The sequence below is a fragment of the Myxine glutinosa genome, chromosome 3 (assembly GCF_964187855.1).
Source record: "Myxine glutinosa chromosome 3, kmMyxGlut1.1, whole genome shotgun sequence".
Taxonomy (NCBI): domain Eukaryota; kingdom Metazoa; phylum Chordata; class Myxini; order Myxiniformes; family Myxinidae; genus Myxine; species Myxine glutinosa.
Window position 1 is genome coordinate 32,317,357 of NC_136263.1, and position 23,741 is coordinate 32,341,097.

Below are 23,741 nucleotides of genomic sequence, written 5' to 3' on the forward strand. Positions count from 1 at the left end.
AATAGCAGCGACCAAAGAGGGGCCGCAAACGGCGTTCCGCCTGTCCTGCTCGGGGGCGGGTATGACGCTCAGTTGGGCGCCGGTGTCACAAAGGAAACGCCGTCCGGACGCTTTGTCCTTAATAAAAAGCAAGTTGCCCGAGTGGCCGGCGCTCATGGCTGGTAATGAACGCCGGCCCGGCCGTTTCCCGACTTGCCGAAAGTGCACGGGGGTCGGCATGTCCGGGCCTTGTGTCCGAACCTGGCATGGTAATAACACCACGCCTGGTCAGGTGGAGGCCCCGGCCGTCGTGGTGGAAGCGGTCGGCGTGGCGTGGCGGCCGCCATTGCACCGGCAGTTCGGCCTCCAACCGCGCAGGGTGCTCGGGCGTCGTGGGTGTCGCCTCGGATGGCGGCGGGCTCCAGGTAGCCGCTCCGATGTGCTGGCCCGCCGGGGAGATCTTGTCGGCTTCCCTGGCGAGGGCGCGGGGATCTGTGATCGACGTGCCAGCCAGGGCGCGGCGTACCGGGTGAGGCAGCTGGCGAAGGAACAGCTCGCGGAACAGAAAATCCGGAGAGTGCTCACTGAGCAACGAGAGCATGTAGTCCATGCGCTCGGACGGGCGCGTGTCGCCGAGCTCGGGCAGGTCGAGCAGGCGCCGTGCGCGTGCCGCCGGTGAGAGGGCGAAAGCGTCGTGGAGGAGCATCTTAATCGCGTCATACTTGTCAGCAGCTGGCGGGCGCTCGAGGAGGCTCAGGTCGCGGGCCGCGGTGGTGGAGCCGAGCGCTGCCACGATATGGTGGAAGCGGGTGTCGTCCGCGGTGATGCCTCGCAGGGCGAACTGGGAGTCCGCCTGGGCGAACCAAACAGCCGCGTGAGCCTCCCAGAAGGTAGGCAGTTTAAGAGCCACTGCCGTGTCCATGTTCGGAGTCACCAATAAAGGAGCTGTGCTCCAACGCGAGTCGAAAGGATTGACGCGACCAAAGACGGAAATTCGTCCGAGTTGCTTTATTGCACGTATCAAACTCGGGTACTCTGAAAAGCCCGTTTATCGGGCAGCAATATATATACACATTTATGCCGGAGCGTTTGCCCGGGAAAAGCGAGACCGGGCATGCCCGGGTGTCAAGGGCGAGTCCTGGAAAGGCGAGTCTGGATCTGCCCAGGCGTGCTGGACGAGGCCTGGCAAGTCGAGAGCGGGCATGCCCGGGCGTCCTGGACGAGCCCTGGAAAGGCGAGAGCGGGCATGCCCGGGCGTTCTGGGCGAGCCCTGGAAAGGCGAGAGCGGGCATGCCCGGACGCTCTGGGCGAGCCCTGGAAAGGCGAGAGCGGGCATGCCCGGGCGTTCTGGGCGAGCCCTGGAAAGGCAAGAGCGGGCATGCCCGGGAAAGACGAGACCGGGCGTGCCCGGGAGGTTCGGGCGAGCCCAGGAACAGCGAGTTCGGGCATGCCCGGGAGAGGCGCGTCTGGGCCCGTCCGGACGAGCCCGGCATGGCGATTGCGCCCTGGCCGCGTCCTGGCAGGTGCAAGGCGATTGTGTACACCCAGCGGTAACCGCTACAATTACATCATTACAACACCACACCAGTAACCCAGAGCAGTTAACACGAGATAACCAAAGTGTATGAATGCAAACATCAGATAACGAAAGTGTTTTATAGATCAAGACGGCATGGCGCTGTCACAGCTCGGCCAGACCTCGTATGACATTTGTCAGATTCTGTGACGGAGGCAACATGTGACTAAAACTGGCAGAACGCTGGGGAGATTGGTGAACCATCACTGGTAGCATCTCTGGTAGCACGAGTGACGTCACAGTCATGATTCACAGGTTCATTACCAGACCTTGCAGTTGGTTCGCTGTTCCCACTCACTGTGGCTTCAGAACTCTTGTTTTGGCCCGAAGATTGATGGGGCACCGCATCACACGCCGGGAGCTCCTGCATGTGAATTCGGTTGCGTCGGAGTGTTTGACCATTTGGTGATGCGAGCAAATATGACCGTGGCTCTTCACACATGCCGAGAACCGTGGCGGCTCCCAACAATGGGCGTTGTGGTTCTGAGGAGAGAACCGTGGCCGTCTCCCAACAATGGGTGTTGTGGTTCTGAGGAGAGAACCGTGGCCGGCTCCCAACAATGGGTGTTGTGGTTCTCAACGCGAACTCGCTGTCCAGGGTATAGGCCCGACATTTCGTGTGTCCGAGCATGCCTATCGTGGTGGAGCTTTTGTAAGTAGCGGCGCCTCTCCAGCTCCTCATGGATGAGGTTGTCATCGTCGTGCACGTTGGTGATTCTGGTTGGTACCAGCGATTTCATTTTTCTGCCCATTAGCAGTTGAGCAGGACTTGCCAAGCTGTAGCACACCCGGGTGGACCGCCAAGCTAGCAGTGCCAGATGAAAATCGTTTCCCGCACTTTTTGATTTGCGGAGGATGGATTTCACTCTCTCGACTTGGCGCTCAATGAATCCATTAGATTTTGGATATGTTGGGGATGAAGTGACGTGGTCAAAATTCCATTTCCCAGCAAATGAACGAAATTCTGCGCTGGAGAAATGAGGACCATTATCACTCATAAACGTATCAGGAATTCCGAACTCAGAAAAAATCTGTCCCAAGGTCGCCATAATCGTGCGACTGGGAGCAGACTCGGGCACTTTGCGAACAATAGGAAATTGGAATAATAACTGCGATGACAAGCCACTGAGCTGCATCAAAAAGGAACAGGTCACATCCGACTATGCTCCATGGTCTGAGCGGAATGTCATGTTGCTGTAGTGGTTCAGGTAGCTGAGATTTCTGGTGTCGTTGGCAGGTAGGACAGCATTCCACTAGCCGATCAATGTCCTTGTTAACGTTAAACCAGGCCACAGTGTCCTTCAGTATTCAGTATATACACAGTATGTTTCCTTGATACACCTGGTCAACGTAATGAGGTTTACACAACACTTCATGTCAATCGATGCAACAGGCCGGGTATTCATTATCTTAAGCTGAAGGTGGACACAGGTGCACAAGGAAACACGTTGCCCATTCGCACTTTTCGACACATGTTTCCTGAAATGTTGAATTCAAATTATGAACCCTACATTGGCTCTCTTCAGACAGCAGAGATTGTCTTAACTGTGTACAATGGAACCCACATCAAGTGTTTTGGCCCTGTAGACGTGGCCTGCAGTCGCAAGGGATCACCGTGGACCAGCACACGTTTTTTTTGTTGTGGATGTTCGTGGTTCTGCAGTTCTGGGCCTTCCATCGTGTGAGAATCTACACGTTGTTAGGTTGCATTGTTCAGTGAACAGTAACCAACCACTGGTTTACAACAGTGTGAAGGATCTTATGGATGCACACCCACAACAATTTGACTGCATCGCTGAATTTCATACAATGCACAAGCTTGTTGTGGACCCAAATGTCCCACCGCTGCCACCATGTAAAGGTCTGATGTAGAACAGATCACGAGGCGACGTCAAAGAGAACAATCATTTATTGCAGCACCCGGAATGAGGTTCATGTCGACGACCCCGGACACACACCGCCTGCCCCCTTGGCCGGAACTCTACCTTCATACTCCAAAACGCGAGCAAGCACTTCCGGTTCCACGCACCTGATGTAATGCCATTACAGGAAGGACCTATTAAGCTGCTCTATACACCTTAACATGGCGTGCGTTTAGAAACATGGGAATTCTTCTGGATTCTTTGAAGTTAATTACCCTAATTAACTCAGGAGATCATAACAATCATTTCGTGAGAACTACACAAATCAGAAAGTCCATATCAGAAACCTCCAGTGTGTGTGTATCAGAAACCTACACAAAAAACATGCCACATGCATGCACAACACACACACACACCTACACACACACCTACACACACACACACCTACACACACACACACACACACACACACACACACACACCTACACACAGACACACACACACACACGCACGCACGCACGCACGCACACACACACACACACACACACACACACAAACACCTACACACACACACACACACACACACCTACACACACACACACACACACACACACACCTACACACCTACACACAGACACCTACACACACACACACACACCTACACACAGACACACACACACACCTACACACACACACACACACACACACACACACACACACACACACACACACACACACACACCTACAAAATTCATCAACAGGAAGGAACAGCTGTTGAAGGAACAGCTGGGCAAGTCGTTTCCCCAGTTCCTCTATTTGACTATTAGTATTAGTCATCGCGAATCTGTTGAACTGTTGGACTAAAGAAGAACACAAGGAACTGCAGAAACTTCCAAGAATGCACGAAATGCCGTTTCTGACGATCAATTTTTAAAAATTGTTTGGGGAGGACCCCCAGACCCCCCTTCATCCCCCCCCCCCCCAGCGCTATAGTTTCATGCATCCCCTCCCCTCCCCGTCTGGAGATTCCTGGATCCGCCCCTGTAGACCTGCCCGTCATTTTTGGTCATTTAAACCAGAAGCATCCTCGTTTGTGCGAGGCGGTCATAAACTTTGTGAAAGCGTGTGGGAGACCTATATAGTTCTTTCGATATCTCATAGGCCTCCTTTTCAATCTAATTTTTAAAAATGCAATACTGTGATGTTCAGGCGCGTGGCATGTATAGAGCCTCGTGGCTCTGAAAACGCCGCAAAACACCAAATAAGAAGAGGAAGAAGAGGAAGCAGAGGAATTCCGGTTCCGGGTTTTCCTCACGCGTGGTATTGAATTTCCGCTCCCTCCGAAGTCCGATATCATCCTTACCATGGTTAGTTTGGCTTAAAGTTAAAGAATGATACGTGTTATGAAATAGGTATCTTAATTGTACTTCTGTATATCAGTGTAGATAATACTGTTTTTTTTTTCCCCAGTTGTCGTTAATGCTAAACCGGGGTTAAAACTCTAGGCCTACCTAGGTTAGTGCTGGGCCGAGGAGGAGGTGGGGAGTGTGTAGTAGTAGTGCTGCTGTTCAGAGGAGGAGGAGGATAGTGGTGATAGTGCTTATCTGAGGAGGAGGAGGAGGGTAGTGGTGATAGTGCTGGTCTGAGGAGGAGGAGGAGGGTAGTGGTGATGGTGCTTATCTGAGGAGGAGGAGGGTAGTGGTGGTGATAGTGCTTATCTGAGGAGGAGGAGGAGGGTAGTGGTGATAGTGCTGGTCTGAGGAGGAGGAGGAGGAGGGTAGTGGTGATGGTGCTTATCGGAGGAGGAGGAGGAGGAGGGTAGTGGTGATAGTGCTGGTCGGAGGTGGGGAGTGGGTAGTACTAGTGCTGTTCCGAGGAAGAGGAGGAGGAGGAGGGTAGTGGTGATAGTGCTTATCTGAGGAGGAGGAGGGTAGTGGGTAGTACTAGTGCTGTTCCGAGGAAGAGGACGAGGAGGGTAGTGGTGATAGTGCTTATCGGAGGAGGAGGAGGAGGGTAGTGGTGATAGTGCTGGTCGGAGGTGGGGAGTGGGTAGTACTAGTGCTGTTCCGAGGAAGAGGAAGGGGAGGAGGAGGAGGAGGGTAGTGGTGATAGTGCTGGTCTGAGGTGGAGGTGGGGAGTGGGTAGTAGTAGTGCTGTTCCGAGGAAGAAGAAGAAGAAGAGGAGGAGGGTAGTGGTGATAGTGCTGGTCTGCACTAGAGTGATAGTACTGGTCTGAGGAGGAGGTGGGGAGTGGGTAGTAGTAGTGCTGTTCCGAGGAAGAAGAAGAGGAGGAGGAGAAGGAGGGTAGTGGTGATAGTGCTGGTCGGAGGAGGAGGTTGGGAGTGGGTAGTAGAAGTGATGTTCCGAGGAAGAGGAGGAGGGTAGTGGTGATAGTGCTGGTCGGAGGAGGAGGTGGGGAGTGGGTAGTAGTAGTGCTGTTCTGAGGAAGAGGAAGAGGAGGAGGGTAGTGGTGGTAGTGCTGGTCCGAGGAAGTGGTGGTAGTGCTGGTCCGAGTAAGTGGTAGTGGTGATAGTGCTGGGAGGAGGAGGAGTAGAAGGGGTGTAGTGCTGGTCTGAGGAGGAGGAGAAGGGGTAGAGTGCTGGTAGTGCTGGTCTGAGGAGGAGGAGGAGAAGGGGTAGAGTGCTAGTAGTGCTGGTCTGAGGAGGAGGAGAAGGGGTAGAGTGCTGGTAGTGCTGGTCTGAGGAGGAGGATAAGGGGTAGAGTGCTGGTAGTGCTGGTCTGAGAAGGAGAAGGGGTAGAGTGCTGGTAATGCTGGTCTGAGGAGGAGGAGAAGGGGTAGAGTGCTAGTAGTGCTGGTCTGAGGAGGAGAAGGAGAAGGAGGTGGAGAAGGGGTAGGGTGCTGGTCTGAAGAGGAAGAGGAGGAGGAGGAGGAAGAAAAGGAGGAGGAGGAGTTGTAGTAGTGCTGGTCTGAGGAGGAGGAGGAGGAGGAGGAGGTGGTGTTGGAGTAGAAGTGCTGGTCTGAGGAGGGGGGGGGGGGGGGAGTGGTAGTATTGGTCCAAGGCATGGGGTGGTTATTGATTTTCCGAAGGGGGAAGTAGACTCCTTTGACTGAGGTGTGGGAGTAATACTAATAGTGTTACTTGTGAGGGTGGAGTAATTCCGTCCCGGGGGGGGGGGGGAGAGGTGTCATGTTGCTTTGGAAGTGGGCTGAGGGTGTAGTTGCTTTGGGAGTGGGCTGGGGGTGTAGTGTTGCTTTGGGAGTGGGCTGGGGGTGTGGTGTTGCTTTGGGAGTGGGCTGGGGGTGTAGTGTTGCTTTGGGAGTGGGCTGGGGGTGTAGTGTTGCTTTGGGAGTGGGCTGTGGGTGTAGTGTTGCTTTGGGAGTGGGCTTGGGGTGTAGTGTTGCTTTGGGAGTGGGCTCGGGGTGTAGTGGGTGGTGTTGGTGTCCGCGTGGGAGAGGAGTGGGTAATGTTGGTGTCGGTGTGGGAGAGTGGGTAGTGTTGGTGTCGGTGTGGGAGAGTGGGTAGTGTTGGTGTCGGTGTGGGAGAGTGGGTAGTGTTGGTGTCGGTGTGGGAGAGGAGTGGGTAGTGTTGGTGTCGGTGTGGGAGAGGAGTGGGTAGTGTTGGTGTCGGTGTGGGAGAGGAGTGGGTAGTGTTGGTGTCGGTGTGGGAGAGGAGTGGGTAGTGTTGGTGTCGGGGTGGGAGAGGAGTGGGTAGTGTTGGTGTCAGTGTGGGAGAGGAGTGGGTAGTGTTGGTGTCGGTGTGGGAGAGGAGTGGGTAGTGGTGGTAGTGCTGGTCCGAGGAGGTGGTAGTGCTGGTCCGAGGAGGTGGTAGTGCTGGTTCGAGGAAGTGGTAGTGGTGATAGTGCTGGGAGGAGGAGGAGGAGTAGAAGGGGTAGAGTGCTGGTCGTGCTGGTCTGAGGAGGAGAAGGGGTAGTGTGCTGGTATTGCTGGTCTGAGGAGAAGGAGGAGGAGGAGAAGGGGTAGAGTGCTGGTAGTGCTGGTCTGAGGAGGAGGAGAAGGGGTACAGTGCTGGTCTGAGGAGGAGAAGGGGAAGAGTGCTGGTAGTGCTGGTCTGAGGAGGAGGAGGCGAAGGGGTAGAGTGCTGGTAGTGCTGGTCTGAGGAGGAGGAGGAGGAGAAGGGCTAGAGTGCTGGTAGTGCTGGTCTGAGGAGGAGGAGGAGGAGGAGGGGGAGAAGGGGTTGAGTGCTGGTCTGAGTAGGAGGAGGAGGAGGAGAAGGAGGAGAAGGGGTGTAGTGCTGGTCTGAAGAGGAAGAAGAAGAAGAGGAGTGGTAGTAGTGCTGGTCTGAGGAGGAGGAGGAGTAGGTGTTGGAGTAGTAGTGCTGGTCTGAGGAGGGGGGGGGGGGAGTGGTAGTATTGGTCCAAGGCATGGGGTGGTTATTGATTTTCCGAAGGGGGAAGTAGACTCCTTTGACCGAGGTGTGGGAGTAATACTGTTACTTGTGGGGGTGGAGTAATTCCGGCCCCGGGGGGGGGGGGGGAGGGGGAGGGGGAGGTGTCATGTTGCTTTGGAAGTGGGCTGGGGGTGTAGTGTTGCTTTGGAAGTGGGCTGGGGGTGTAGTGTTGCTTTGGGAGTGGGCTGGGGGTGTAGTGTTGCTTTGGGAGTGGGCTGGGGGTGTAGTGTTGCTTTGGGAGTGGGCTGGGGGTGTAGTGTTGCTTTGGGAGTGGGTTTGGGGTTTAGTGTTGCTTTGGGAGTGGGCTGGGAGTGTAGTGTTGCTTTGGGAGTGGGCTCGGGGTGTAGTGTTGCTTTGGGAGTGGGCTCGGGGTGTAGTGTTGCTTTGGGAGTGGGCTCGGGGTGTAGTGTTCCTTTGGGAGTGGGCTCGGGTGTAGTGTTGACTTTGGGAGTGGGCTCGGGGTGTAGTGTTGCTTTGGGAGTGGGCTTGGGGTGTAGTGTTCCTTTGGGAGTGGGCTCGGGTGTCGTGTTGCTTTGGGAGTGGGCTGGGGGTGTAGTGTTGCTTTGGGAGTGGGCTCGGGGTGTAGTTGGTCGTGTTGGTGTCGGTGTGGGAGAGGAGTGGGTAGTGTTGGTGTGGGAGAGGAGTGGGTAGTGTTGGTGTGGGAGAGGAGTGGGTAGTGTTGGTGTGGGTGTGGGAGAGGAGTGGGTAGTGTTGGTGTCGGTGTGGGAGAGGAGTGGGTAGTGTTGGTGTCGGTGTGGGAGAGGAGTGGGTAGTGTTGGTGTCGGTGTGGGAGAGGAGTGGGTAGTGTTGGTGTCGGTGTGGGAGAGGAGTGGGTAGTGTTGGTGTGGGAGAGGAGTGGGTAGTGTTGGTGTGGGAGAGGAGTGGGTCGTGTTGGTGTGGGAGAGGAGTGGGTAGTGTTGGTGTGGGAGAGGAGTGGGTCGTGTTGGTGTCGGTGTGGGAGAGGAGTGGGTAGTGTCGGTGTGGGAGAGGAGTGGGTAGTGTTGCTGTCTGGGTGGGAGAGGGGGTAGTGTTGGTGTCGGTGTGGGAGAGGAGTGGGTAGTGTTGGTGTCGGTGTGGGAGAGGAGTGGGTAGTGTTGGTGTCGGTGTGGGAGAGGAGTGGGTAGTGTTGGTGTCGGTCTGGGAGAGGAGGAGGAGTGGGTGGTGTTGGTGTTGGTGTCGGGGTGGGAGAGGAGTGGGTAGTGTTGGTGTCAGTGTGGGAGAGGAGTGGGTAGTGTCGGTGTGGGAGAGGAGTGGGTAGTGGTGGTAGTGCTGGTCCGTGGTAGTGGTGGTAGTGCTGGTTCGAGGAAGTGGTAGTGGTGATAGTGCTGGGAGGAGGAGGAGGAGTAGGAGTAGAAGGGGTAGACTGCTGGTCTGAGGAGGAGGAGGAGGAGGAGGAGGAGGAGGAGAAGGGGTAGAGTGCTGGTAGTGCTGGTCTGAGGAGGAGAAGGGGTAGAGTGCTGGTATTGCTGGTCTGAGGAGGAGGAGGAGAAGGGGTAGAGTGCTGGTAGTGCTGGTCTGGAGGAGGAGGAGGAGGAGGAGGAGGAGAAGGGGTACAGTGCTGGTCGGAGGAGGAGGAGGAGGAGGAGGAGGAGGAGGAGGACAAGGGGAAGAGTGCTGGTAGTGCTGGTCTGAGGAGGAGGAGGGGAAAGGGTAGAGTGCTGGTAGGAGGAGGAGGAGGAGGAGGAGGAGGAGAAGAAGGGCTAGAGTGCTGGTAGTGCTGGTCTGAGGAGGAGGAGGAGGAGGAGAAGGAGAAGGGGTAGAGTGCTGGTAGTGCTGGTCTGAAGAGGAAGAAGAAGAAGAAGAGGAGGAGGGGTAGTACTGGTCTGAGGAGGAGGAGGAGGAGTAGGTGGTGGAGTAGTAGTGCTGGTCTGAGGAGGGGGGGGGGGGAGTGGTAGTATTGGTCCAAGGCATGGGGTGGTTATTGATTTTCCGAAGGGGGAAGTAGACTCCTTTGACCGAGGTGTGGGAGTAATACTGATAGTGTTACTTGTGGGGGTGGAGTAATTCCGTCCCAGGGGGGGGGGGGGGGGAGGTGTCTTGTTGCTTTGGAAGTGGGCTGGGGGTGTAGTGTTGCTTTGGAAATGGGCTGGGGGTGTAGTGTTGCTTTGGGAGTGGGCTCGGGGTGTAGTGTTGCTTTGGAAATGGGCTGGGGGTGTAGTGTTGCTTTGGGAGTGGGCTGGGGGTGTTGTGTTGCTTTGGGAGTGGGTTTGGGGTGTAGTGTTGCTTTGGGAGTGGGCTGGGGGGTGTCGTGTTGCTTTGGGAGTGGGCTCGGGGTGTAGTGTTGCTTTGGGAGTGGGCTCGGGGTGTAGTGTTGCTTTGGGAGTGGGCTCGGGGTGTAGTGTTGCTTTGGGAGTGGGCTCGGGGTGTTGTGTTCCTTTGGGAGTGGGCTCGGGTGTAGTGTTGCTTTGGGAGTGGGCTGGGGGTGTAGTGTTGCTTTGGAAATGGGCTGGGGGTGTAGTGTTGCTTTGGGAGTGGGCTGGGGGTGTTGTGTTGCTTTGGGAGTGGGTTTGGGGTGTAGTGTTGCTTTGGGAGTGGGCTGGGGGGTGTCGTGTTGCTTTGGGAGTGGGCTCGGGGTGTAGTGTTGCTTTGGGAGTGGGCTCGGGGTGTAGTGTTGCTTTGGGAGTGGGCTCGGGGTGTTGTGTTCCTTTGGGAGTGGGCTCGGGTGTAGTGTTGCTTTGGGAGTGGGCTGGGGGTGTAGTGTTGCTTTAGGAGTGGGCTCGGGGTGTAGTTGGTCGTGTTGGTTTCATGTTGGTGTCGGTGTGGGAGAGGAGTGGGTAGTGTTGGTGTGGGAGAGGAGTGGGTAGTGTTGGTGTCGGTGTGGGAGAGGAGTGGGTTGTGTTGGTGTGGGAGAGGAGTGGGTAGTGTTGGTGTGGGAGAGGAGTGGGTAGTGTTGGTGTGGGAGAGGAGTGGGTAGTGTTGGTGTGGGAGAGGAGTGGGTAGTGTTGGTGTGGGAGAGGAGTGGGTAGTGTTGGTGTGGGAGAGGAGTGGGTCGTGTTGGTGTCGGTGTGGAAGAGGAGTGGGTAGTGTTGTCGGTGTGGGAGAGGAGTGGGTAGTGTTGCTGTCGGGGTGGGAGAGGAGGGGGTAGTGTTGGTGTCGGTGTGGGAGAGGAGTGGGTAGTGTTGGTGTCGGTGTGGGAGAGAAGTGGGTAGTGTTAGTAGTAAGGGCATTTTATGAGATATTTCACAAATCTGTTAACTAAATTGTTACCAAAACATTTCTTCACCAATATGGTTGTAAAGGTGTGTAATAACATGTGTTAAAATGTTGAAGTTCAACTCCCGTGGGAAACCCAGAAAAAAAGCTGTTGAATTTGGGTACCGAAAAATTATTTTCGAGAATTTTTATTTTTTTTAATCGGCCCTTAAGTAACTTATGAGGGGTCAAATAAGGGTTTTTCATGATTCTGAGTTGATTGTTAACATTTATATTTTCACTTTTACATTTGCACACAAAGTAGCTTTTATTTCACATACATATTGTTACAGACACGACTTTGATGTTAAGGTGGGCCGAGCGGAATGGCCGTCGTGTCCGCACAAATTACCCGATTGTACTCGAACGTTGACGAAGCCGCGCCACGCTGGCTCAATAAGGAAAAAGAAGACACACGGCTGGATTATAATGACAGACACCAGGGATACGGTTCTCAAGACCTCCGGAGGAGATTATATTCGTGCGGAAGGTCAGATTACAGGGACGAGAGGTACAACATAGAAAGACAAGCACTTAGACACAATCTTATATTATTCCCCAACAGACGACAGGCAAACGGGACAAGGCTGACTCACACGGGGGTTGATGGCAGGAAAGCGGTTGTCGATGGCTCCAGGTCCTCCTGGGCTCAGGGCAGGATCGACCCGGTCCGGTCCAGAGATGCGGAAGGTTGCACAGCGCTCGAAGTGGCGTCTTTTCGTCTCAAGCTGGGGGCGCATCTGACGTCACATCCGGCGCGGGGCCGCGTATATCCGGCGGGGAGTGACACGCCCTCGGCTCGTTAGCTCCGCCTCGTGGAATCGGCACGTTGCTTCTCATTGGGTGCGTGCGGGGGGTTTACCAGGCTCCGCCCTTGACGAGGAGCTGACAAGGAGCCCCTTCGTGGTAACCCCGTGGAGCGCATGGTCTGGAGCGCATCGTCTGGAGCGCATTGTCGATGGCGGCGAACCGAGCCGGTGGGAGGACGCACACTCCCCCCCGCGCAGCGCCGTGCCCCTCTGTTGTTGTAGACGGGGAAGAAGATGGGAGGAGGTATGGGAAAGGTCCTAAACTCACTACTGGTGCCATATAATCACATTCTGGTGCAACGAAGAGTCATAATTAATGGAAACGAGGCCTTAACTGACATAGATTAAGAATAACTAGCAAGATGTCCGAAAGTTGTCTACGTGTGGTGCGGTGGACCTGGGCACGACATTTAATGGGGGAATAAGGGGAAGGTCGGCTCTACTGAGTGTTATTTACATGCAATGGGACTAGGGAATGGGGGATTGGGGAAAGTTGGGGAGTATTGGAGAAATAGGGGAATATTTACAAGCGGATATGGAGGCCAAATTCCATATTCGCAACAATATATAATACTCAAGAGTTATTTCTCATTCACAATGTCAGAAGTTTCAACAGTCATTGTCTGTGTCTTCTTCAGACTCAACAACATCATGACTGCAGTTTCTGCATGTAATGCCATTACAAACTCCACAGGCCGAGATGCACGTGACCCCATTCTTCTTGCAGCTGCATCGCCGGTTGCTGCAATCTCCATGACAATTACAGCTCGTGAACTGCAATAGCTCCTCAGGAGCCGTGGGGTCCAGTGTTGGAACTGGCTCATACCCATGCACACCTATTGTCCATCCATAGTCACTGGGGTTCAGAGACATGCTCTGTAGAAGGATCCAGTCCCGGGTCTGCAGGTAGGCACGGAGTGAATGTTGTGCAGCTGCACCCTCTGTTGGAGGTAGAGTCTCTGGTTTGATCACTCCTGCCACTGCCCAGAGTGTGTCACCTGGAGTGAGGAGTGGCTGATCATGAGCCAGGGAGGAGGAAAGCTCAGCGAGGGGGAGAAACATGATCGCGTTCGTTCCTATCTGTTTCCTGTTCGTAAATGGAATAATCTTTACTTCAGTTCCTCTCAGGATCTTAGCTTTGTCGAGTGCCTTCAACTTCACCCGGGCGAAAGCTGCTGTTGTCTGTGGATCTGGCAAAGGTGGTGCCGGAGAGGTGACTTCGATCCAACCCATTGAGTGAAAGGGAGTGTTTCCGTGAATAGAGACAATGTTTAAATCTATATTGTCTCCAACAAACTGAGTGACTGCATTGTTTGTTTCCCCAACCTCCATAAAGACCACCTGATCATTACTTGACAATTCACTTTCACTGGCTGGCACTTTGGCTGTCATCACTGATTGATCCTCAAGCGCAGCATCAACCGCAACCTCATCATTGATCTGTTCATCGGTTTCCTCCACAATGGTGTCAAGAGTGCCAGAAGTATCTGGAACATCATCTCCACTCCTACTATTAAGGAAGCAGTATTTGTAGTTTTGTGTCTCCGTGTAAGACTCAGTGTATCCCAGCCGGTGGAACTTGTTGAGCATCCATTTTGACCCAAATCTATGATCAAGTTGTATGGCAAGCCCCATTTGGTGTGGCAATACTCCAGACCGAGGTCGACAGGCCTTAATAAAATTCTGCCCCCAAACGGCAACTCTTTCGTCTGTCTTGACAATCGGTCTCAAGAACATCTGAAGGCTTGCAGGAACAAGTGTCAGCTGACTATCGATGTCAGTCATACTGTGTGTGGTGGGGTATGACTTTGGACCTAAATCAATCAAGGCAATATCATTGGATATGAACTTGAGTGCCGTCTTTATGATCTGAGTCTTCTCATCTCCATGGTCAAGATTAGCATGATGCCCTCGCAGAATATTGTCGGTGCCATCTTTGAGACAGAGTACATCTGCCCTTCTTTCCTGTGTTGTGAAATACAAGGTGTCTTCGTATTTCTCTAGAAGTTTTATCTTAAGCCAATGCTTTGAATAAGAAAGGCTCTTCTCTGGTGACTGATCAAACTCCTGCAGCTTTTCATGGACTTGGTCCATGTTCATTACCCCATGCTCTAATTCTGAGTCTAACCATTCGCAGAATTCAATAAAAACTGCCTCTCGCTCCTCATCAATACTCCTCTGTCCTCTCTTCCTTTTTCCTTCCTCATCAGTCTTGGACAAACTGTCACCTCTCGCAAACATAAGTTTGCATCGCAAATGGTACAGTGTTTCTTCTGCTACCAAGTCGTTGATCCCTTCCAGGCGTCCAGTGACTTCAGTGCCCCAGTCATCCCCGCGACTCCGTGCTGTCTTCAGCAAGCTTGCCTTCAGTGTATCTGCAGTCAAATTATCTGGCACTCTGTATTACTTTCTCGCTTGTGCTGGATTATTTTTGTAGAGCTGGGCTGGTTGGTTGCAAAGAATGCATACATCCTTATACAGGAGGTCAACTGACTGTGATCTTCTAGAACTGCAGCCAGTTGATGAACTGAACTCACCAGTAGTGCGTCTTCTCTTCAACTTTGATGACTCTTTCTCTGCCTTTGATGCTTGAGCTGACTTCTTGGTGGTTGCAACAAAGTTGTTGTACAGATCATTTTTACACTTCTGGTGGTACCTCAGTTTTCCTTCCTTTTGAGCCTCCTTCATACGTTACACAACAGTAACATTTTCGACAGTTTTTGCTTGTTTCAATAAAGTTGAGTATCCCTTTGGAGTTGCCTGTATGAGCCTTTCAGCTGGTGTATCCGAGCGTGCACAGATGAAGCAATTGAGCACAGGTGGAGTAACGTCTTCATCCATATTGCTAGACTCTATGTCCTGCAAAGTAGAAAATGAGATATATTTACAAATTATTTTTCCACAAAGGAGTGTCTGTGGTGAAATATAAATGTTAACAATCAACTCGGAATCATGAAAAACCCTTATTTGACCCCTCATAAGTTACTTAAGGGCCGATTAAAAAAAATAAAAATTCTCGAAAATAATTTTTCGGTACCCGAATTCAACAGCTTTTTTTCTGGGTTTCCCACGGGAGTTGACCTTCAACATTTTAACACATGTTATTACACACCTTTACAAACATATTGGTGAAGAAATTTTTTGGTAACAATTTAGTTAACAGATTTTCATATGTTTCCCTTTCTATAGTGTGGGGGAGGTGGGGGTGGGGGGGGGGGAGGGAGGGAGGGAAGTCGTGCTGTGTTGTTTCTCATGTCTTTATCTTTATCTTTGTATTGTAAATGTTTTTCATGTCCCTCAAATTGTAGACGTCACTCGTGTATACAGTACTGTACTTGTACGCTGTGTCTAATAGAAGGCAATGCATTCGAATAACTAAAAATGTTTATCATTGGTATTCATTTGGTCATTTATTGGTTCACGAGTTATCAAACAGAGTGACCACTATATTCGTCATGGGTGTGTGTCTGTCTGTCCGCAGCATAACTACCCGATGATATCATCCGATCTTGATGAAACTTGTGTGGGAGGTTGATATCATGATCTAGTTATGTCCTCCCTAGAGTGGGCGTATTGCGCCATTGTGGGTGGAGCGACGCCCGAAAAAGATGTCTTTTTAGGGGGTAATTGAGTTCAAGCTACATCTTCTCTGAGGGAGTTGGTGGAATCTGACAGGGGTTTCGGTATTTGGTTAGGCCAATGTCATGTGTCTAGCCCCGCGGAGCTCGATTTTTCATTTTCGCGTCAAGGTCACGAGGTCACTAAATTTAGAAAAGTCGATTTTTGATGGTTTTATAACATTGTTCGCTTCCTGATAGGGTGAAATGTCGTACATGATCTTATATTATCACATACATCATGAAATACAAGTTTTCAACAAATTTCAGAATCTTCGACCTTTGAAAGTCACAAAGGTCAAATTTTCAAAGTTGTCGGAATCAAACCGAATTTTCGGTATTGTGTAGCTAACTAACCTCATAACTGATTATACATTATTTTCTATCTCATTTCAAGGTCAGTAACCTTCGTTTTGACATTTCCAGGCCAGCACCACACACAATTACGTACAGCTGGCTCTTAAAGGCCTGCGCACGCAGCGCATTGGGGCCCTTTGTAAATAGGCATGTACACCGCATGTCGGGGCCCGACACCTGCCATGTGGGCCCCCGACCCCCAGTCCGGGCCTGTTTCGGTTATAGTCCGTCCTTTGTTATTGAATACTCGCTTGTGAACCATCGTCGTCTCCTGACTTTTTATATTATTTTCACTCCTGAGTGCTTTACATGGATTTTCTTCACTCCCGTTTTCATTTCTCCATGACAAGTTATTCAGGACTGATCTCATCCACTTCCAGTAAATGAGGCCTTGTAACGGATTAATATTTCCATTTAATCATTTATTTTTACACCATGAATACATACCACGATGTTTAATGCGATGATCACAATGGTTAAGGATCTATCAACACCTGACCTTTGTCGAACTTTTCCTCTATACTATTATTGGGATGGACACCTACTCCTATATTCGAAACTCGCCTACTCCTTGGGATGGACACCATGGGATCGTTAATGTCCACCAACTAATGCAAGCAGATGTGACACCCTTTGATGAATCGTCCGGCTTTGGAAACGCCGGGGTTTATACCTGGGCCGGGCGAGATACAAACTCGGGCTGGATGGCCTGGAGGCCAGTGTGCATACTACCTCCAGACTATCCTGCCAGTCTAATATGTAAAGAAAATGGAATATCGAAGCCAGATAGTATCAAGCCACTCATCGTGCCAGCGCCACACGAGCAATAAATCTCTGGGATTATTTTTCTTGGTGTTTTGATATAATGTGGATGTCCATTCACTTTGCTCTAACTCCAAGTAGCAATCATTAACATCTCAGAATTCTAGAAGTGCTTCCTGCTGACTGCACGCATTGGGAAAGTGAAAGTGAAAATGAGAACGAGAACGAGGATGAGATTGATGGCATCATGGTGAGGGAACGTTGTGTACTAAACACAGATCTTATTCGTATGAGAGCTCGATCCTAAATCTCGGTTTATTTAGCACGCTGTTTTGCCATCTTGCCCACGCAGCATAACCGCTCCAGGCCTGGCACTCTGCTTTAAATTGCCGTTAAAAAGGCGGACCACCGATGGGTTGGAGCCACTGTGCTAAAAACGCTTCGAGCCTTACAATTATAAACACTGGCACTTTCAATAGCGTGGAAACTGCTCAAAATCCCATCTGTTATGCTGACTAATTTATGGTTGGCTCCGTTGGAGGGCATTACCCCTTCTTCAGAGCAAAATCTGTAATGCCGGCAATGCAGGTCTCCTCACCTTGTTTCTTGCGGTGGTAAACTTGTGCTTTCTCAATCGCTGTAACATTATTACCTTATCGGCCGACATTGTCAATGAGGTGATTTTACAATTTAAGCCCTCTTACCTGAACTTCTCCGTCCGTATGCAACACAAGGCTGCGGGGTAGCATTATTGGCTGAGGGTGCGGCTGTCTGTCTACAAATGTAAGTTTATGATCGAGGAACAACTTTATTTCAATTGAACGTTATATTTTGAACATTAACCGGAAAAAAAACCTGTAGTTTAACAGTACTTGGACTCTGAATTATTCCCAATCGAGCACGTGCGGAAAGGATCGAGATAATATTTTTACTCTGTCTGTCTGGCGTTGGCTTAGCGGTTAGGGTACCGGCTTGGGATCCTTGGATCCTGGGTTCGAATCCCGGTCGATCGCTGAATTAACGTCGGGGGGTTGATTCGGCCTGTCATCCTTCCGAGGTCGGCAAATTGAGTACCAGCATGCTGGGATGAATGATCCCGGTGTGTACCCCGATCCAGAATAGGCACACTGTATCTCTGCGCATCGTAAGAGCGTGACCAAGGGTTGGCGTCAGGAAGGGCATCCGGCCATAAAAACATTGCCTCAAACAGGGAACCATGATTGTCATGGGGCCCGCAAGGCTAACCCCCGCACTAGTGGGGAAAAATGGCCTTAAAACGATCATTCATTCATTCATTCATTCATTGTCTGACAGTTAAACAAAATTGAAAATCATCCCAAAGTGGAAACTTGATGTTTTTAAGGATGTCACAAAGGACACAAACAACAAGCAGCAATAACTAATGTAATGTGTTAAATAAGGTGGTGTAAAAGATGTTGCATCAATGGTGATAAACTTCTGAATTTTTTTTTCTACAACTTTTAAAATCTTTATTTTATTACCAACGCCAGAGGAGAGGGTATTGCATTTGAGTCCGTCTGTCTGTTTGTCCGTGCAGCATAGATATATTTTCTCTGCAACCCTTGGTCCGATTGACAGGAAATTTTCACCAGAGGTGCACCGTCTCCTGTATAATTTTTTTAATGGAAATTGACATCATAGGTCACGTGGTATGGGCGCCATCTTGGAAAAACCCAAAAAACTTTGCACCTTTATATCTCCGAAAGCGCTGCATGGAAAAAATTGAGACCTGGTTCATTATAAAGAACTCTCCATGGGGAATAACATGTTAATGATGATGTCATAGGTGCCTCCATTATGATGTCATAATTCGACAAGTACAAAACTTCATCCTATCAATATGAAATTTATTGAGCGTCATCTAGGGATAAATTGGGCGAGAAAAAAATAATAATGACGTCATCGGTCATGTGGTTAGGCCGCCATATTTGTTTTTACACAAAAGCCTTAAAAAACACTAAAACGTGTCCTTGAAAGGGTCTGGAATCTTCAATTGCTCTTTCTTTTTTCATTTGCATTATATACTGTAATTGAACACTGTAGAACACAAATTTCCTTTTTAGCACTTTCAAAAACCTTTTGGTTAGCAGTGCTTGGACAAAATATTACGGAATTTTACATCATCTCGACCAATCAAATTTGCCGCTCGCAGAACCTGCCCATGTCCTTGTTTCTCAAGACTGTGTGGTGTAAAGTGTTCTACGAACTCTTGTTCAATTTATTTTGCCTGTACAGTGTCGGTCTTTTTAAATGTTAATCACTTAAGTTGTGTATCATGAGGACCATTTTAATTTCACCTTTTTATTTTAATATTTGTTTTGAATTAGGTGGTTAACATTTGTATTTTGAAAGGCCATCGATTTGTGTTTATCTTTCTGGACAGAAACCGATTTTGCTGCAAGGGCACGAGCGATCCATCACCCAGATAAAGTACAACAGAGATGGAGACCTACTTTTCTCTTGTGCCAAGGATCAGGTTTGCTTTTCTTTATACGCTGCATGTTTTGTTTGGCTGGCCGGATAACATAGATGCATGCACACTCCAGTTTGGATATATGGCATTACTATTCAACGGATCAATACAGGCGGTGCTCCACAATTTTGATGCCAACTATTTTGTGCGCAGCAATTTCAACAGGATCTTCGTTGGAAATTTCTCACCAATTTGAATGCCACTATTTTGCATGTTTGTACGAGTCTGTCTGTGGTTTCTCTGACTGTCTTTCTGTTGATGTCTGGTTCCATTAAGAACGTAACCATTACATTATTGGGCCATGCATGGTAGGCGTTAGCTGGCCAGCAGGTGGCATTTTATTTTTCCTAATCTGTTACTAATACGCGACTTTCATCATTAAGTAATCCTCCTCAGAATGCTAGTTGAAATGCACACAAATCCCTGGAAACAACGTTGTTTGTGGCATCATAAAGCATATCGTGTGTGCGAGGTAAGGATGGTCACCTAAAATTGTTCAGATTGCTTCTAAAAGAAGCCGGAAATCCAAGGAAAAGTAGCTTTTGTAGCTCACTGACCGAGCAGCTGCCCGTAGTACCGTGAACTCACGACTGGGTGGGCGAGTGCAAGGCCCGAGTGGATATATGTCTGCTCCACAAACCCCCTACGGATCGCTTCCAGTGAATTGACCGTTTATTTGGTTTGGTGCTTCTGAACACCAATGGGAAGGACATATCTGGGTCTTGTAAATGTGCAGAATAAGGTTAAACGGACTATTTACTGCTATTCATCATGTGGGGAGGTTGGGAGGGGGTACAGGAGCTGTGAAGCTTGTGGTAAATTCTATGTTGTTTGTTTGGATACGGGGCCACAATATAAATTATACTATATTTTTGTATCTGTTTCTGAAATGATGGGCATGCGTGTGCACTGCGGCCACTCACTTGTATTAACAGGAAATTATAGGAACTCAACACCTCGGTCTCATCCACGGATATTTCTCGTATTTCCTCGATTTCCATGAGTCTGATTTGCATTCAGGAACATGATTATGCTGAAGCATTGTCGAATCGCCACTTTTCGTTTAAATGCTGAAAATTTGTTCAGACTATTTGATTTGCACATTTCACGCCAGCAATGGCGAGTAAAAAGTGCCCGGATGAGCAGAACTGTCATTGAAAACACGCACACGGAGCATGCGTGAAGGCCTTGTTAGCATCAATACGCCATTTCGAAAGTCACCTATTCATTCTTGACTTTTCTCCACCCTCTGTGCTAACTGCCATCTTTGAGATTTACACATGCGTTTGTATGTCTGCTCCTTGTAACTGGTTCAAACAGACCTTGTAACGTGTTTGCATCATGATTGGGAGTGTCAGTACGCGCTGTAGATGGAACGATTAAACACGATTCGTGGCTATGTGAACAGCTTGGGTTAAGCACAATAAGGAACGAAAGACAAATGCCAAAAAGCTGTACGGGCCTCCTTTTGCAGGAGACAGGTTGAAGTACGTGGTGACACTTGATGAAGCACGTAGCTATCTCGATGATTAACAATCTGTCTCAATGGTGATCTATATGTTGCGCACAAGTGTGTCAAAGCGTGCCTGTTACTACATGGCCTTCGATGGATGGACACACGATGACCTTTTGCTCATTTAACGAAACACGAAGGCCTACAGATGCAATTGTACTCCAATTTGTCATCCTTCTGAACCACGAGGACATGCCTGGTTTGATAACATTTTTGTTTATTTCAAAGGTTGTTTTTTTTTCTAGTGCCATGCCTTGTGTTGTTGACAGGTGGTGAATGTTTGGTACTCGCTCAATGGTGAAAGGCTCGGTTCCTACAATGGTCACACTGGTGCCGTTTGGTGTGTTGATGTTGATTGTATCCTTCTTTGCTTTTGCTTCAGCAAAAGTACACCTGACGAGCTTGACATGTTGCGATGGGTCGTAATCCCTTTGGCTACCGAAAGCACAACAAAGCTCTTAACAATCCAATGATAGAGCATGTCGAGGTTGAGTATTTGGGGTCGAACAATCGTTATGTTCATTAAAGTTAATGATAGCAAGGCTTTTAGGATCATTGGAATCTCCCGCGATGAAGCTGACTCTGAGGGCCTTTCTCTCTCTCACTGCAGGCAGGTTGGTGGACTTTCTGTCTTCTACAGACTCCTCTCTGGCCTAGCTCCCCCCTGCTCTGTCTGTGCTCTGTCCCCCCACCCCCAATAATCCTGCAGGATGCACAAGATCTGCCAGCAACCACCATCTGGTGAAACTGCCCAAATCAAGACTCTGCTCACCTTCACTCTTTCATTCCTCTTTTTCCCACCTCTGGAACAAACTCCCACATTCTCTTCAATCCCTCTCCTCCCTCCAGATCTTCAAAACAGCTGTTCATCACCATCTCTTATCTTCACCCATCCAAAACCTTGATGTTTTCCACCCCCGTTAATTCACCCCAAACACACCTTCAAATGCCTTGTTTTCTTTCCTGAAAGTCCCTGTAGTGTCTATCTTGTTTATCCTGTTTATCCTGCCCCAGCCCTCTCTTTCTCTCTCACACACACACACAGATCTCCTGATGTCCCTGCTGTTCCCTACTGTTGTTGTGCTTCCCTCTCTCACCCCCTCTTGTCTCCTGCTTTCTTTGTTATATGTGTTAGCTCTTATACGAGCTTTGACTTAGTATACATAAAAAGCAGCACATCCAACCCAGTTCTGTAAAGCTGATTAGACATTATAATGATAGGGATGCAAGGATTTTAGATGTTAACCATATTTTAGAAGGATGTAGGTGTGGATATATATATATATTTTCCGCTCTAGCAGGGAAAATAGCCTTTAAAATGCATGTTGTTGTTGTGTGTATATATATATATATATATATATATCCTGAACGAGAACGGCACTTGGTGGAGTGCACACCTTCGCTAGGCTGAACAGTTTCCATTTTCTATCCAACTGATAGGCCAGATCTGGACCTTAACCAAGATCTAATCAACCGACTTCTTCTTGTCACCTATCCAACTCATCCACCAAGTTTTGTCATGAGGCTTGTAACCCGTCAACTTCTTAAAATATCATGTTATACTGTATTATATATAGTTTTGGCTCTATCTTTCAATGGTGAAGAATCACTTAAAAAAAAAAAAAAAAAAAAAAAGCTTGGATCTGGTTTCGGATCTTCCCCTAAACCGAGTCAATTCATCCTTTTCAAAAACTCAATCTGTCCAAGTTTTGTTTGAATCCATCCATAACTTTGAGATATCCTGTTCACAGGCAGACAGACAGAGAGGGGTGAAAACATAACCTCCGTTTACCTTCGGTGACGGATAACTATTTTTTACCCCATCCCCAAATGGTCCTCGTCCTCTTGTTCATGCTAGCTTTCTGGATTTTTGGCCCTCATGTTCGATTAGCTAGTCGGCATGGTTTGGTCCAATAAGCAAATGGCATTGGTTGCTTTCATTGGCTGAAAATGAAAGAGATGCGAGAAGAGTAACAGTGGAAGACAGAGTGGGTGGAGGAATTCTAAGCGAGTGAGAGGGCATAAAGGAAACTGGGGATGGGAAGGAGAAATGGAGACAGGGAATAAAAGGTTGGCAAGTCTTTCTCCATTTTCTCTGCCACCATCAACATCTTTTCAATCTTCTGTAAATGTGGAATGGGTTATTCAACTTAAAAGCTCCAATAACATTTTGCGGATTTATTGTAGTCGAAGCACTCGGCAAAATTATCATTATCAAGGTGCTCATAACTGGCAATGTACACTTTTTCCATTTCCCTGCTTTGTGGTTATTTTCTGATGATGACAATGTGCAGGTTAATTAAACTGATGCATTTGCATTCATGCGGATCAGTAACAACGGGCCAAGTGGCATGAACCCTTGAGCAGGAAACTCGGTTTTTTTTTGTTTTTGTTTTTTGTTTTTTTTTGTATACTGAATCGAGGCTCGTGAAAGAGCTAACATTTATTTCACAAACAAATCAACGAGACAAACAAAACACACAAAAAGAGGGAGCGGAAGACAAGATGGGGAGAGAAGGGGAAGCACACAACCACAACATTTGAGAGCAGGGAGAAGTGTGGGAGGGAGAGGGCTTGGGGGCAGGAGGCGTGGGAGGGGGAGGGCGGGGGGGAGAGGTATAAAACACAAGGGGACCGAAATTAGCGGGGGTAGAAAATATCAAGGTTTTGGATGGGGGAGGATAAGAGATGGTGGTGAACAGCTGTTTTAAAGACCTGGAGGGTGCAGTGGGATTGAAGAGAGTGAGGGAGTTTGTTCCAGAGGCGGGAGAAAAGAGGAATGAAGGAGTGAAGGTGAGCACAAAGTCTTGATTTTGGCAGTTTAACCATAAGAGGGTTGCAGGCAGATCTTGTGCGACCTGTAGGAATATTTGGGGGACAGAGCCCAGAGAGGGCTGGGGGGGCAAGGCCAGAGAGGAGTCGGTAGAAGACGGAAAGACCACCAACCTGCCTGCGGTGAGTGAGTGAAAGGCCCTTGGAGTTAGCTTCATCGCGGGAGATTCCAATGATTCTGAACGCTTTGGTTTCAACAGCGTGAAGACGGGCTAGGTGTGAGGCAGGAGCACCAGACCAGAGGGGAGAGCAGTATTCCATAGAGCTGCGGATGAAAGCCTTGTATGTGGTGAGGAGTTCAGGTGTGCCAAGGAAGGACTTCGCACGACGGAGGATGCCCAGTCGGCGACTGGCTTTGGAGGCCAGATTGATGCTAAA

The 23,741-nt window shown here is 49.5% G+C and overlaps 1 protein-coding gene across 1 annotated transcript in view; it reads left to right on the forward strand.

Annotated features, from left to right (window-relative positions):
* The first annotated feature begins 4,137 nt into the window (after positions 1-4,137).
* Positions 4,138-23,741, forward strand: part of EIF3I (eukaryotic translation initiation factor 3 subunit I) — a 35,207-nt gene continuing 15,603 nt past the window's right edge. The window contains exons 1-3 of the mRNA XM_068111131.2: positions 4,138-4,784; positions 18,929-19,021; positions 20,801-20,888. Coding sequence (XP_067967232.1) covers positions 4,782-4,784; positions 18,929-19,021; positions 20,801-20,888 — 184 coding nt within the window. The 5' untranslated portion in view covers positions 4,138-4,781. The remainder of the gene's footprint in view (positions 4,785-18,928; positions 19,022-20,800; positions 20,889-23,741) is intronic.